Source organism: Scyliorhinus torazame, chromosome 22 (assembly GCF_047496885.1).
Source record: "Scyliorhinus torazame isolate Kashiwa2021f chromosome 22, sScyTor2.1, whole genome shotgun sequence".
NCBI lineage: Eukaryota > Metazoa > Chordata > Chondrichthyes > Carcharhiniformes > Scyliorhinidae > Scyliorhinus > Scyliorhinus torazame.
In genome coordinates this window covers 5,130,239-5,146,449 of record NC_092728.1, presented here as the reverse complement: position 1 = coordinate 5,146,449, position 16,211 = coordinate 5,130,239, and the positions used below count along the sequence as shown (strand labels likewise).

The 16,211-nt window shown below is 57.0% G+C and overlaps 1 protein-coding gene across 1 annotated transcript; it reads left to right on the top strand.

The window, feature by feature from the left end:
• Nucleotides 1-5,166: 5,166 nt before the first annotated feature.
• LOC140399471 (selenide, water dikinase 3-like) lies at nucleotides 5,167-10,827 on the top strand. Its single transcript, XM_072489046.1, has 3 exons — nucleotides 5,167-5,457; nucleotides 7,108-7,211; nucleotides 10,681-10,827. Exons 1-3 carry the CDS (start codon nucleotides 5,445-5,447, stop codon nucleotides 10,810-10,812), a joined length of 249 nt encoding a protein of 82 aa, XP_072345147.1. The 5' UTR covers nucleotides 5,167-5,444; the 3' UTR covers nucleotides 10,813-10,827.
• Nucleotides 10,828-16,211: the final 5,384 nt, after the last annotated feature.

The following is a 16,211-nucleotide window of genomic DNA, read 5'->3' as shown; positions in this document are numbered from 1 at the left end:
TCCAAGTCCACCCAGTGTGGAGCGTGATCCGAAATGGCTATAGCCGTATACTCCGTTCCCCTCACCTTCGGGATCAATGCCCTACCCAGCACAAAAAAGTCTATTCGCGAGTAGACTTTATGGACATAGGAGAAAAACGAGAACTCCTTACTCCTAGGTCTGCTAAATCTCCACGGGTCTACACCTCCCATCTGCTCCATAAAATCTTTAAGCACCTTGGCTGCTGCCGGCCTCCTTCCAGTCCTGGACTTCGACCTATCCAGCCCTGGTTCCAACACCGTATTAAAATCTCCCCCCATTATCAGCTTTCCCATCTCTAGGTCCGGAATGCATCCTAGCATCCGCCTCATAAAATTGGCATCATCCCAGTTCGGGGCATATACGTTTACCAAAACCACCGTCTCCCCCTGTAGTTTGCCACTCACCATCACGTATCTGCCCCCGTTATCCGCCACTATAGTCTTTGCCTCGAACATTACCCGCTTCCCCACTAATATAGCCACCCCCCTGTTTTTCGCATCTAGCCCCGAATGGAACACCTGCCCCACCCATCCTTTGCGTAGCCTAACCTGGTCTATCAGTTTCAGGTGCGCTTCCTGTAACATAACCACATCTGCCTTAAGTTTCTTAAGGTGTGCGAGTACCCATGCCCTCTTTATCGGCCCGTTCAGCCCTCTCACGTTCCACGTGATCAGCCGGGTTGGGGGGCTTCCTATCCCCCCCCCCCCCTTGTCGATTAGCCATCACCTTTTTCCAGCTCCTCACCCGGTTCCCACGCAGCTGTATCTCCCCCAGGCGGTGCCCCCCCGCCCATCCTCTCCCATACCAGCTCCCCCCTCTCCCCAGCAGCAGCAACCCAGTAATTCCCCCCTCCCACCCCCCCCCGCTAGATCCCCCGCTAGCGTAATTACTCCCCCCATGTTGCTCCCAGAAGTCAGCAAACTCTGGCTGACCTCGGCTTCCCCCCATGACCTCGGCTCGCACCGTGCGACGCCCCCTCCTTCCTGCTTCTCTATTCCCGCCATGATTATCATAGCGCGGGAACCAAGCCCGCGCTTCTCCCTTGGCCCCGCCCCCAATGGCCAACGCCCCATCTCCTCCACCTCCCCTCCTCCCCCCATCACCACCTGTGGGAGGGAGAAAAGTTACCACATCGCAGGATTAGTACATAAAACCCCTCTTTGCCCCCCACATTCGCCCCACCACTTTGTTCGAACGTTCTTTTTAATAACCCGCTCATTCCAGTTTTTCTTCCACAATAAAAGTCCACGCTTCATCCGCCGTCTCAAAGTAGTGGTGCCTCCCTCGATATGTGACCCACAGTCTTGCCGGTTGCAGCATTCCAAATTTTATCTTCTTTTTATGAAGCACCGCCTTGGCCCGATTAAAGCTCGCCCTCCTTCTCGCCACCTCCGCACTCCAGTCTTGATAAACGCGGATCACCGCGTTCTCCCATTTACTGCTCCGAGTTTTCTTCGCCCATCTAAGGACCATTTCTCTATCCTTAAAACGGAGGAATCTCACCACTATGGCTCTGGGAATTTCTCCTGCTCTCGGTCCTCGCGCCATCACTCTGTATGCTCCCTCCACCTCCAACGGACCCGCCGGGGCCTCCGCTCCCATTAACGAGTGCAGCATCGTGCTCACATATGCCCCGACGTCCGCTCCCTCCACACCTTCAGGAAGACCAAGAATCCTCAGGTTGTTCCTCCTTGCGTTGTTTTCCAGTGCCTCCAACCTTTCCACACATCGTTTCTGATGTGCCTCCTGCGTCTCCGTCTTCACCACCAGGCCCTGTATATCGTCCTCATTCTCGGCTGCCTTTGCCTTCACGACCCGAAGCTCCCGCTCCTGGGTCTTTTGTTCCTCCTTTAGCCCTTCGATCGCCTGTAGTATCGGGGCCAACAGCTCTTTCTTCATTTCCTTTTTGATCTCTTCCACACAGCATTTCAAGAACTCTTGTTGTTCAGGGCCCCATGTTAAACTGCCACCTTCCGACGCCATCTTGGTTTTTGCTTGCCTTCCTTGCCGCTGTTCTAAAGGATCCACTGCAATCTGGTCACTCTCTCCTCCTTTTTCCATCCGTATCCAGGGGGGATTCCCTTCTGGTTTACCGCACAGTGTTTTTAGCCGTCAAAATTGCCGTTGGGGCTCCTATCAAGAGCCCAAAAGTCCGTTTCACAGGGAGCTGCCGAAACGTGCGACTCAGCTGGTCATCGCCGCACCCGGAAACCCCCGAGGTATGTTATTAATATACCTCGTGGGCAGCACGGTAGCATTGTGGATAGCACAAATGCTTCACAGTTCCAGGGTCCCAGGTTCGATTCCGGCTTGGGTCACTGTCTGTACGGAGTCTGCACATCCTCCCCGTGTGTGCGTGGGTTTCCTCCGGGTGCTCCGGTTTCCTCCCACAGTCCGAAGATGTGCGGGTTAGGTGGATTGGCCATGCTAAATTGCCCATAGTGTCCAAAATTGCCCTTAGTGTTGGGTGGGGTTACTGGGTTATGGGGATAGGGTGGAGGTGTGGACCTTGGGTGGGGTGCTCTTTCCAAGAGTCGGTGCAGACTCGATGGGCCGAATGGCCTCCTTCTGCACTGTAAATTCTATGATTCTATGAATACTTACTGTTCCGAAGTTCCTCCGGCCGGGGTTCAAGCCAACTCTGCTCCCTACCGACTACTTAGATTAACTCCAATGTTCTGTGTCCCTTCTTTGTCCTCGTCACTATCAATTGGAGCCCTTATAAACCACAAAAGTTATTTTCAAACTATAATTGCTGAAAGTTGAAAAGACTTACCGACCTTGTCCATTGCTTACCATTCAGCTCTCTCCCTTCTATGCTCAGCTACAGCAGGGCAGGACACTCTCAATTCCATCTCCGCTCAGCTTCAAATTCCCAAGTTTAAAGCTTAAACCTCACTCCGCCTGTGAGAAAATGAAATACACGTTGAGACGTTCGATTGGAGGTTTTACATCAAACGGCAGCTATTTGTCATGTATTTCAAGGAACTGTTCACCGTCAAAAGCTACGGGGGTGCGATTGGTGGGGTTGTTTGTTGTCCATATTGTTGATCTGTTTTCTATTTGTGTATTTATACATTCAAAAAATATTCAATAGAGGGCAGCACGGTGGCGCAGTGGTTAGCACTGCTGCCTCACGGCGCCGAGGTCCCAGGTTCGATCCCGGCTCTGGGTCACTGTCGGTGTGGAGTTTGCACATTCTCCCCGTGTCAGCGTGGGTTTTGCCCCCACAACACAAAGATGTGCAGGGTAGGTGGATTGGCCGCGCTAAATTGCCTCTTAATTGGAAAAAATGAATTGGGTACTCTAAATTTATCTAAAATAAAATATTCAATAAACATATATTTTAAAAATAATATCAAGTTAATCGTGTTTAAATTTACTAACCTGGCGGCTGTAGTTATTGGGCAGCTGAAGACCTTGTGTATTTAAAAAAACAAAAAGTTAATTTGAACCGTGTGGCAATTTAGCATGGCCAATCCTGCACATCTTCGGAAACTGGAGCACCCGGAGGAAACGCACGCAAACACGGGGAGAAGGTGCAATCTCGGAATAAGGGTCAGGCCATTTAGGAGTGGAATGATGAGGATTTTCTTCCGTTTCGAAATCTCTGGCCCAGAGTGGGCCGATGGTTGGCTCAGTCATTGAGCCTGATCCAGGCCGAAGTCTCCATATTTCCAGATATTAAGGATATCCAGGGACATGGGGTTAGAGCATGGAAAAAAAATGGCGTCGGCCGCATGCCGGGGCTGAATTGTGGGGCAGGCTCGAGGGGGACGAATGGACTCCCTGGCAGGTTAGGTGGGGTGACGGGGACTGGGGCTGGGTTGGGGGTGGTTGCCAGCCAAGGTCGAGTGCCCTTTCGCAGGGTTGATACCAACGCGATGGGCTGAATGGCCCCCCTTCTGCACTGTCAGGATCCTATCCATCCATCAGTGTTCAACCCTGTCCCCATGCCAATAGAGGATGAGGCTCCCTTAGGTGCCAACCCCACACCCCTCTCAAGCACAGCTTGTTCCCCAGACAGCACGGGCTATTCGGCCGCAGGGTGTGTCGCGGAAGGGCCAGATGTGTCTCCTGGGCAGGGGGCAGGACGTTAGATTCCTTCCGTCACCCCGAAGCAAAGACCCCTGACAACCCTCTATGATGCGGGGATGCCGGCGTTGGACTGGGGGTGAGCACAGCAGGACGTCGGACAACACCAGGTTAAGGTCCAACAGGTTTATTTCGAATCACTAGCTTTCGGAGCGCAGCTCCTTCCTCAGGGGAATGAAGAGGTGGGTTCCACAAGCACATATATAGACAAAGTCAATGATGGAAGATGATATTTTGAATGTGAGTCTTTGCAGGTAATTAAGTCTTTACAGGTCCAGACGGTGCAACTAGGAGGGATAATCCCAGGTTAAAGCGGTGTGGGGGCAACATGGAGGCCCCGAGCGGCTGATAATCAGCACGCGCATATTCATGAGGGGTCATTAATATTCATGGTGGTAATTAATATTCAGAATTGCCTCATCAATATGCATGCTAGGCGGACAGCACCATCCAGTGGAGAGGAGGGGTGGTACAGCAGTGACAGTCCATCACTGCGAGCAGCATCCATGTCTGCAGCCCTGACCCATCTCAGCAGCATGGTTAACAACCTGTGGAATGCACATACGGGGCCATATTCACACTCTCCCGTTCAGCGATGATTGATGGCCGCCGGAGGCAGTCAGTATCCCCCCCCCCCCGCAAAATGGTTCGGTCCGCCGCAAGCCGCGCAGGCGCAGAGAGAGGCGGTTGCCGCCGTTGGGATTTGAATCGTGCGTGGTGGGGGGGGGGGGAAGAGAGGAGGCGAGCACAACGGGATGGAGAGGTAGCGCATGCGCGGTGGGAGGGAGCGGCTGGGGAGGGAGCGGAGCGCATGCGCGACATTGAGAGGCGGGGAAGCACGCACAATGGGCGGAAAGCGTGGAGTGCAGCACATGCGCAGTGGCTGTGAACGTCTGGGGGAGTGGGGTTCATGCGCAGTGAGAGTGAGGGGGCGGCGCATGCGTGGTGGGAATGAAGGGCGGGGGCAGCGCGTTTGGGGGCGGGGTACCCCGCAGGCGCATGCGCGATAGGAGTGCGGGGGAGGGCGATGCAGCGCATGCGCAATGAGGGGGAGGGGCCGGTACTGTCCGGCTTCGCCCCACTCGGACTTGCAGGGGGACAACATGGCGGCCGCCTTTTACCGCTCCTTCGACCCCGAGGACCACGAGCTGGACAAGGGCTTCCGCCTGACCGCCCTCTCCGACCTGAAGGGATGAGGTTGCAAAGTCCCGCAGGAGGTGCTGCTCAAACTCCTGCAGGGACTCGGGCCCGAGCCGCAGCCCGATGCCGGGGGCGGCGCTGGCGGCGGGGGAGGAGGCGAGGACGAGAACCAGTTCCTGGGGACCGTCATGCCGCGGATCGGTGAGTTAGGCGAGGCCGGGGATCCTGGGGAGCGGCCAGGCCCCGCGGGGGGCGGGGCTCCCTCCCAGCCCGTCTCCAATCAGCGGCGCGCCCATTGGTTGGTAGGTCCAGCCAATCACCCAGGGCGGGGCCTGGTTCGGGCCGGTCATTGGACAGTGAGGACTGACTGACAGGCACAGCGGCTAATCAGCGGAGCTAGCATCCTATAGGTCGGTTTTGGCTGATTGGCAGCGGAATTGGCCAATCATGGCTAGGTGCGGGGGTTCAGGCCTCTGGTCGGCACGGTGGCCAATCAGAGCCGGTATTGGTGAATGCCGACTGATGGACAGCTGGACCAGCCAATCACTTGTTCCTATTGTTGATTGGCGCGCCCATCCGCTAATCAGAGGCCGCTGATGGTAAAGGGGCGGGGTTTGTCCTGTTGTGATCTTAAAGGGGCATTACCCCTCCACCTTATTCCATCTCTGCTTCTGGAATGTTCCATGTGGAGGTGCATCTGCTGCTCCTTTACCTCCTCCCGTCAGCTCCCACTGGCCAAGGGTGTAGGGGGAGATGTCACGTTGCTGGGATATTCGACTTATTGGGGCATCACTGAGCGAGACCCCTGTTCTCCCTCTTGTCTGAGTCTATTTGGGACAGGGGCCTCCAGCTGATTGTGAGCAGCCACCTCCTGCCTGGAGCATTCACCCCCCCCCCCCCCCCCCCCCCCAGAATAAGACCCTGAGGACAAACAGAAAAAGTTACCTGACGCTCCACATGTCCGAATTCACGACGATGCAGCATTTGGCCTCTTGAGCCAGCTCCGTTTGACCTGGCTGACTATTCAACTGCGAAGGGCGTCATGGCTAAGTGCGATCCAGTCCGTGTGGACTCCGCACATTCTTCTATCTGTGCGTGGGTTTCATCCCCACGACCCAACGATGCGCTGGGTAGGTGGATTGGCCACGCTAAATTGCCCCTTAATTTAAAAAAAACACTGTGCACCAACCCTCGGAAAGAGCATCCTACCCCGCCATCATCTCCCTCGGCTACCTGCCAGGTACATTTAGACTCCCTCTTGCCGATGGTTTTGTGGCCTCCGGAACGGCCGCGTAACCCGTCGCCCCGGATTCTGACGGTTCGAATATGATTGCTGGGGCAGAGTTCAAAGCTTTACGCTCCCCTCCCTGCCGGGGGGGGGGGGGGGGTTAAACCAGGCGCAGAGGGAGAGAGAGAGAGGTGGAGGGAGGGGAAGAGCGATTAGCGGGGGCGGGGGGGGGGGGGGCAAGGTGGCTGCCACGAGGATGTTGTTTCTTCGTGGGGCATCTCAGAACTAGAAGAGACAGAATAAAGGGTCCTGTTGAAGATGGGGAGGAATTGTGTGTCTCAGTGGGGAGGGGGGAGAGTTTGAAATTCTCTCCCTCGACAGAGCGGTGGGAGCTGTGGCTCATTGATTCAAGGTCGTTAGACAGAATCCTGGGAGGTGAGGGATATTTGGGGGGGGAGTGGGGGTGGAGGAGCCTCAAAGACGGGAAAGGGGAGTTGCGAGCTCAATTGGATCGGATCTTACTGAGAATGGCAGGAGGAGGCCGATGGGCTGATTGGCCTCCTGTTCCTATACCTTGTGGAGTTGGTTTGTGACTCTCTGTTTCTCTCGCTTTTGTTTCCCAGGGATCGGCATGGATTCGTGCGTGATCCCGTTACGGCATGGGGGCCTCTCGCTCGTACAGACAACAGATTTCTTCTACCCGTTAGTCGATGACCCGTACATGATGGTACGTTCTGAGCACCTCCGCGGGGTTTTTGTGGGGGTGGGGGGGACTCTGAGTGAGCGTCTGGCGACCGTGATTTGAGCGTCACTCTCCAGTACCAGGGAGGGGGGCCCATATGGCCAGCTCCTCTTGCCCCATCGGCGTCAGGTACGCCGTTTGAACTGCCATCGACGCCCAGCCTACGGGCCTCAGCATTTAGTCCACGAAACTGCCAGCTGATTAGCGACTGCATTCGCCTCAGCGTTACTGCAATACGGCAGCTATCTATGCGGGCTCCGGTTATATGGCAGCTATCGATCTGGGCTCCGGTTATATGGCAGCTATCGATGTGGGCTCCGGTTATATGGCAGCTATCGATGTGGGCTCTGGTTATATGGCAGCTATCGATCTGGGCTCCGGTTATATGGCAGCTATCTATGCGGGCTCCGGTTATATGGCAGCTATCGATCTGGGCTCCGGTTATATGGCAGCTATCGATGTGGGCTCCGGTTATATGGCAGCTATCGATGTGGGCTCTGGTTATATGGCAGCTATCGATCTGGGCTCCGGTTATATGGCAGCTATCGATGTGGGCTCCGGTTATATGGCAGCTATCGATGTGGGCTCTGGTTATATGGCAGCTATCGATGTGGGCTCCGGTTATATGGCAGCTATCGATGCGGACTCCGGTTATATGGCACTATCGATGCGGGCTCCGGTTATATGGCACTATCGATGTGGGCTCCGGTTATATGGCAGCTATCGATGTGGGCTCCGGTTATATGGCACTATCGAAGTGGGCTCCGGTTATATGGCAGCTATCGATGTGGGCTCTGGTTATATGGCAGCTATCGATCTGGGCTCCGGTTATATGGCAGCTATCGATGTGGGCTCTGGTTATATGGCAGCTATCTATGCGGGCTCCGGTTATATGGCAGCTATCGATGCGGACTCCGGTTATATGGCACTATCGATGTGGGCTACGGTTATATGGCACTATCGATGTGGGCTCCGGTTATATGGCACTATCGATGTGGGCTCCGGTTATATGGCACTATCGATGTGGGCTCCGGTTATATGGCACTATCGATGTGGGCTCCGGTTATATGGCAGCTATCGATGTGGGCTCTGGTTATATGGCACTATCGATGTGGGCTCTGGTTATATGGCAGCTATCGATCTGGGCTCTGGTTATATGGCAGCTATCGATGTGGGCTCCGGTTATATGGCAGCTATCGATCTGGGCTCTGGTTATATGGCAGCTATCAATGTGGGCTCCGGTTATATGGCAGCTATCGATGTGGGCTCCGGTTATATGGCAGCTATCAATGTGGGCTCTGGTTATATGGCAGCTATCGATCTGGGCTCCGGTTATATGGCAGCTATCGATGTGGGCTCCGGTTATATGGCAGCTATCGATGCGGGCTCCGGTTATATGGCAGCTATCGATGTGGGCTCCGGTTATATGGCAGCTATCGATCTGGGCTCCGGTTATACGGCAGCTATCTATGCGGGCTCCGGTTATATGGCAGCTATCGATGCGGGCTCCGGTTATATGGCAGCTATCGATGTGGGCTCCGGTTATATGGCAGCTATCAATGTGGGCTCTGGTTATATGGCAGCTATCAATGTGGGCTCCGGTTATATGGCAGCTATCGATGCGGGCTCCGGTTATATGGCAGCTATCAATGTGGGCTCCGGTTATATGGCAGCTATCGATCTGGGCTCCGGTTATACGGCAGCTATCTATGCGGGCTCCGGTTATATGGCAGCTATCGATGCGGGCTCCGGTTATATGGCAGCTATCGATGTGGGCTCCGGTTATATGGCAGCTATCAATGTGGGCTCTGGTTATATGGCAGCTATCTATGCGGGCTCCGGTTATATGGCACTATCAATGTGGGCTCCGGTTATATGGCAGCTATCTATGCGGGCTCCGGTTATATGGCACTATCGATGTGGGCTACGGTTATATGGCAGCTATCGATGTGGGCTCTGGTTATATGGCACTATCAATGTGGGCTCCGGTTATATGGCACTATCTATGCGGGCTCCGGTTATATGGCAGCTATCGATGCGGACTCCGGTTATATGGCACTATCGATGTGGGCTCCGGTTATATGGCAGCTATCGATGCGGGCTCCGGTTATATGGCAGCTATCGATGCGGGCTCTGGTTATATGGCAGCTATCTATGCGGGCTCCGGTTATATGGCAGCTATCGATCTGGGCTCCGGTTATATGGCAGCTATCGATGTGGGCTCCGGTTATATGGCAGCTATCGATGCGGGCTCTGGTTATATGGCAGCTATCAATGTTGGCTCCGGTTATATGGCAGCTATCGATGTGGGCTCTGGTTATATGGCAGCTATCGATGTGGGCTCCGGTTATATGGCAGCTATCGATGTGGGCTCCGGTTATATGGCAGCTATCGATGTGGGCTCCGGTTATATGGCAGCTATCGATGTGGGCTACGGTTATATGGCAGCTATCGATGTGGGCTACGGTTATATGGCAGCTATCGAAGTGGGCTCCGGTTATATGGCAGCTATCGATGTGGGCTACGGTTATATGGCAGCTATCGATGTGGGCTCCGGTTATATGGCAGCTATCGATGTGGGCTCCGGTTATATGGCAGCTATCAATGTGGGCTCCGGTTATATGGCACTATCGATGCGGACTCCGGTTATATGGCACTATCGATGTGGGCTACGGTTATATGGCAGCTATCGATGTGGGCTCCGGTTATATGGCAGCTATCGATGTGGGCTCCGGTTATATGGCAGCTATCGATGCGGACTCCGGTTATATGGCACTATCGATGTGGGCTCTGGTTATATGGCAGCTATCGATGCGGGCTCCGGTTATATGGCAGCTATCTATGCGGGCTCCGGTTATATGGCAGCTATCGATGTGGGCTCCGGTTATATGGCAGCTATCGATGCGGACTCCGGTTATATGGCAGCTATCGATGCGGACTCCGGTTATATGGCACTATCGATGCGGGCTCCGGTTATATGGCAGCTATCGATGTGGGCTCCGGTTATATGGCAGCTATCGATGCGGACTCCGGTTATATGGCACTATCGATGTGGGCTCCGGTTATATGGCAGCTATCGATGCGGGCTCCGGTTATATGGCAGCTATCGATGCGGGCTCCGGTTATATGGCAGCTATCGATGCGGGGCTCCGGTTATATGGCAGCTATCGATGCGGGCTCCGGTTATATGGCAGCTATCGATGCGGACTCCGGTTATATGGCACTATCGATGCGGGCTCCGGTTATATGGCAGCTATCGATGTGGGCTCCGGTTATATGGCAGCTATCGATGCGGGCTCCGGTTATATGGCAGCTATCGATGCGGACTCCGGTTATATGGCAGCTATCGATGCGGACTCCGGTTATATGGCAGCTATCGATGCGGGCTCCGGTTATATGGCACTATCGATGCGGGCTCCGGTTACCTGACGCTTCTGTTTTCTCTCTCGTGCAGGGGCGAATTGCCTGTGCGAACGTGCTAAGTGACCTTTATGCCATGGGCATAACTGAATGCGACAACATGCTGATGCTGCTGAGCGTGAGTCAGAAAATGACAGAGAAGGTGAGGCTAGAACCCTCTGTGTGAGGCTTCCTCTCTCGAATGACCACGGGGCGGGGGGGCAGTCCTTAATTCCCCCAAACCCCTCGATCTCCCGCATATACTCGATGACTGAGATCGCTCTGGGTTGGGGGAAGGTTGACACAACCTTCTGAGTGAACCACAGAATCCCTAGTGGTGCAGAATGAGGCCATTCGGCCCATGGAGTCGACACCGGCCCTCTGAAGGGGCATTCTACCGAGGCCCACTCCCGCGCCCAACGCCCGTAACCCCACCTAACCTGTACGTCGTAGGACTGTGGGAGGAAACCCACGCCGACACGGGGAGAACGTGCAGACTCCGCACAGACAGTGACCCAAGCTGGGAATCGGACCTGGGTCCCTGGAGCTGTGAAGCAACAGTGCTAACCACTGTTGTGCCTTCGAAATCCTGGTCCAAAATCCCTCTGGGGGGGGGGGGGGGGCTGTTGGGGAAAGAGGAGGAGAACCAGGCAGTCCGAATCGGCCTCCCCCTCAATTAGATCACCTCTCGTTCTTCTCAACACCAGGAATTTATCGGAACGGAGGTCACTGAGATTTAGGGGGCGGGGGTTAGGTAGCTGAGATTCGGAGGGGGGAGGTAGCTGAGATTCGGAGGGGGGAGGTAGCTGAGATTCGGAGGGGGGAGGTAGCTGAGATTCGGAGGGGGGAGGTAGCTGAGATTCGGAGGGGGGAGGTAGCTGAGATTCGGAGGGGGGAGGTAGCTGAGATTCGGGGGGGGGGGTAGCTGAGATTCGGAGGGGGGAGGGTAGCTGAGATTCGGAGGCGGGAGGTAGCTGAGATTCGGAGGGGGGAGGGTAGCTGAGATTCGGGGGGGGAGGTAGCTGAGATTCGGAGGGGAGGGAGGTAGCTGAGATTCGGAGGGGAGGGAGGTAGCTGAGATTTGGAGGGGGGGGGTAGCTGAGATTCGGAGGGGGGAGGGTAGCTGAGATTCGGAGGCGGGAGGTAGCTGAGATTCGGAGGGGGGAGGTAGCTGAGATTCGGAGGGGAGGGAGGTAGCTGAGATTTGGGGGGGGGGTAGCTGAGATTCGGAGGGGGGAGGGTAGCTGAGATTCGGAGGCGGGAGGTAGCTGAGATTCGGAGGCGGGAGGTAGCTGAGATTCGGAGGGGAGGGAGGTAGCTGAGATTCGGAGGGGGAGGGTAGCTGAGATTCGGAGGGGGGAGGTAGCTGAGATTCGGAGGGGAGGGAGGTAGCTGAGATTTGGGGGGGGGGTAGCTGAGATTCGGAGGGGGGAGGGTAGCTGAGATTCGGAGGCGGGAGGTAGCTGAGATTCGGAGGGGGGAGGTAGCTGAGATTCGGAGGGGAGGGAGGTAGCTGAGATTTGGAGGCGGGAGGTAGCTGAGGGGTGGGGGGGTTAGCTGAGATTTATGAGGGGGGAGGTAGCTGAGATTCCGAGGGGGAGGGTACCTGAGATTCGAAGGGGGGAGGGGAAGGTAGCTGAGAATTACGGGGGATGGGGGGGGAGGTAGCTGAGATTTATGAGGGGGAGGGTAGCTGAGATTCGGAGGGGAGGGTAGCTGAGATTCGGAGGGTAGCTGAGGTTCGGAGGGGGGAGGTAGCTGAGATTCGGAGGGGGGAGGTAGCTGAGATTCGGAGGGGGGAGGTAGCTGAGATTCGGAGGGGGGAGGTAGCTGAGATTCGGAGGGGAGGGAGGGTAGCTGAGATTCGGAGGGGGGGAGGTAGCTGAGATTCGGAGGGGGGGGAGGTAGCTGAGATTCGGAGGGGAGGGAGGGTAGCTGAGATTCGGAGGGGAGGGAGGGTAGCTGAGATTCGGAGGGGAGGGAGGTAGCTGAGATTCGGAGGGGAGGGAGGGGAGCTGAGATTTGGATGGGGGAGGTAGCTGAGACTCGGAGGGGGGAGGTAGCTGAGATTCGGAGGGGAGGGAGGGTAGCTGAGATTCGGAGGGGGGAGGTAGCTGAGATTCGGAGGGGGGAGGTAGCTGAGATTCGGAGGGGGGAGGTAGCTGAGATTCGGAGGGGGGAGGGTAGCTGAGATTCGGGGGGGGAGGTAGCTGAGATTCGGAGGGGGGAGGTAGCTGAGATTCGGAGGGGGGAGGTAGCTGAGATTCGGAGGGGAGGGAGGTAGCTGAGATTCGGAGGGGGGAGGTAGCTGAGATTCGGAGGGGGGAGGTAGCTGAGATTCGGAGGGGGGAGGTAGCTGAGATTCGGAGGGGGGAGGTAGCTGAGATTCGGAGTGGAGGGAGGTAGCTGAGATTCGGAGGGGGGAGGGGAGCTGAGATTCGGAGGGGGGAGGGTAGCTGAGATTCGGAGGGGGGGAGGTAGCTGAGATTCGGAGGGGGGGAGGTAGTTGAGATTCGGAGGGGGGGGAGGTAGCTGAGATTCGGAGGGGGGGAGGTAGCTGAGATTCGGAGGGGAGGGAGGGTAGCTGAGATTCGGAGGGGAGGGAGGGTAGCTGAGATTCGGAGGGGGAGGTAGCTGAGAGTCGGAGGAGAGGGAGGGTAGCTGAGATTCGGAGGGGGGAGGGTAGCTGAGATTCGGAGGAGAGGGAGGGTAGCTGAGATTCGGAGGGTGGAGGTAGCTGAGATTCGGGGGGGGAGGGTAGCTGAGATTCGGAGGGGAGGGACGTAGCTGAGATTCGGAGTGGGGACGTAGCTGAGATTCGGAGGGGGGAGGTAGCTGAGATTCGGAGGGGGGAGGTAGCTGAGATTCGGAGGGGGGAGGTAGCTGAGATTCGGAGGGGGGAGGTAGCTGAGATTCGGAGTGGAGGGAGGGTAGCTGAGATTCGGAGGGGAGGGAGGATAGCTGAGATTCGGGGGGGGAGGGTAGCTGAGATTCGGAGGGGGAGGGTAGCTGAGCTTCGGAGGGGGGAGGTAGCTGAGATTCGGAGGGGGGAGGTAGCTGAGATTCGGAGGGGGGAGGGTAGCTGAGATTCGGATGGGAGGGAGGTAGCTGAGATTCGGAGGGGAGCTGAGATTCGGAGGGGGGAGGTAGCTGAGATTCGGAGGGGAGCTGAGATTCGGAGGGGGGAGGTAGCTGAGATTCGGAGGGGGGAGGTAGCTGAGATTCGGAGGGGGGAGGTAGCTGAGATTCGGAGGGGGGAGGTAGCTGAGATTCGGGGGGGGAGGTAGCTGAGATTCGGAGGGCGGAGGTAGCTGAGATTCGGAGGGGGGGGTAGCTGAGATTCGGAGGGGGAGGTAGCTGAGATTCGGAGGGGGAGGGTAGCTGAGATTCGGGGGGGGTAGCTGAGATTCGGAGGGGGGGAGGGTAGCTGAGATTCGGGGGGGGGGGGTAGCTGAGATTCGGAGGGGGGAGGGTAGCTGAGATTCGGAGGGGGGAGGTAGCTGAGATTCGGAGGGGGGGAGGTTCCTGAGATTCGGAGGGTAGCTGAGATTCGGAGGGGGGAGGTAGCTGAGATTCGGAGGGGAGGGAGGGTAGCTGAGATTCGGAGGGGGGAGGTAGCTGAGATTCGGAGGGGGGAGGGTAGCTGAGATTCGGAGGGGGGAGGTTCCTGAGATTCGGAGGGTAGCTGAGATTCGGAGGGGGGAGGTAGCTGAGATTCGGAGGGGGGAGGTAGCTGAGATTCGGAGGGGGGAGGTAGCTGAGATTCTGAGGGGGGAGGTGGCTGAGATTCGGAGGGGGGAGGTAGCTGAGATTCGGAGGGGGGAGGTAGCTGAGATTCTGAGGGGGGAGGTAGCTGAGATTCGGAGGGGAGGGAGGTAGCTGAGATTCGGAGGGGGAGGGTTGCTGAGATTCGGAGGGGGGAGGGTAGCTGAGATTCGGAGGGGGAGGTAGCTGAGATTCGGAGGAGAGGGAGGGTAGCTGAGATTCGGAGGGGGGAGGGTAGCTGAGATTCGGAGGAGAGGGAGGGTAGCTGAGATTCGGAGGGTGGAGGTAGCTGAGATTCGGGGGGGAGGGTAGCTGAGATTCGGAGGGGAGGGAGGGTAGCTGAGATGCGGAGGGGGAGGTAGCTGAGATTCGGAGGAGAGGGAGGGTAGCTGAGATTCGGAGGAGAGGGAGGGTAGCTGAGATGCGGAGGGGGAGGTAGCTGAGATTCGGAGGAGAGGGAGGGTAGCTGAGATTCGGAGGAGAGGGAGGGTAGCTGAGATTCGGAGGAGAGGGAGGGTAGCTGAGATTCGGAGGGTGGAGGTAGCTGAGATTCGGGGGGGGGGAGGGTAGCTGAGATTCGGAGGGGAGGGACGTAGCTGAGATTCGGAGTGGGGATGTAGCTGAGATTCGGAGTGGGGATGTAGCTGAGATTCGGAGTGGGGATGTAGCTGAGATTCGGAGGGGGGAGGTAGCTGAGATTCGGAGGGGGGAGGTAGCTGAGATTCGGAGGGGGGAGGTAGCTGAGATTCGGAGGGGGGAGGTAGCTGAGATTCGGAGGGGAGGGAGGGTAGCTGAGATTCGGAGGGGAGGGAGGGTAGCTGAGATTCGGAGGGGAGGGAGGATAGCTGAGATTCGGGGGGGGAGGGTAGCTGAGATTCGGAGGGGAGGGAGGGTAGCTGAGATTCGGAGGGGAGGGAGGGTAGCTGAGATTCGGAGGAGAGGGAGGGTAGCTGAGATTCGGAGGGTGGAGGTAGCTGAGATTCGGGGGGGGGGAGGGTAGCTGAGATTCGGAGGGGAGGGACGTAGCTGAGATTCGGAGTGGGGATGTAGCTGAGATTCGGAGTGGGGATGTAGCTGAGATTCGGAGGGGGGAGGTAGCTGAGATTCGGAGGGGGGAGGTAGCTGAGATTCGGAGGGGGGAGGTAGCTGAGATTCGGAGGGGGGAGGTAGCTGAGATTCGGAGGGGGGAGGTAGCTGAGATTCGGAGGGGAGGGAGGGTAGCTGAGATTCGGAGGGGGGAGGTAGCTGAGATTCGGAGGGGGGAGGTAGCTGAAATTCGGAGGGGAGCTGAGATTCGGAGGGGGGAGGGAGCTGAGATTCGGAGGGGGGAGGGAGCTGAGATTCGGAGGGGGGAGGTAGCTGAGATTCGGAGGGGGGAGGTAGCTGTGATTCGGAGGGGGGAGGTAGCTGAGATTCGGGGAGGGGGGAGGTAGCTGAGATTCGGAGGGGGGGGGTAGCTGAGATTCGGAGGGGGGAGGTAGCTGAGATTCGGAGGGGAGCTGAGATTCGGAGGGGGGGGATAGCTGTGATTCGGAGGGGGAGGTAGCTGAGATTCGGAGGGGGGAAGGTAGCTGAGATTCGGGGGGGCGTAGCTGAGATTCGGAGGGGGGAGGGTAGCTGAGATTCGGGGGGGGGGGGGGTAAGCAGAGATTCGGAGGGGGGAGGGTAGCTGAGATTCGGGGGGGGGTAGCTGAGATTCGGAGGGGGGAGGGTAGCTGAGATTCGGAGGGGGAGGTAGCTGAGATTCGGAGGGGAGCTGAGATTCGGAGGGGGGAGGTAGCTGAGATTCGGAGGGGAGCTGAGATTCGGAGGGGGGAGGTA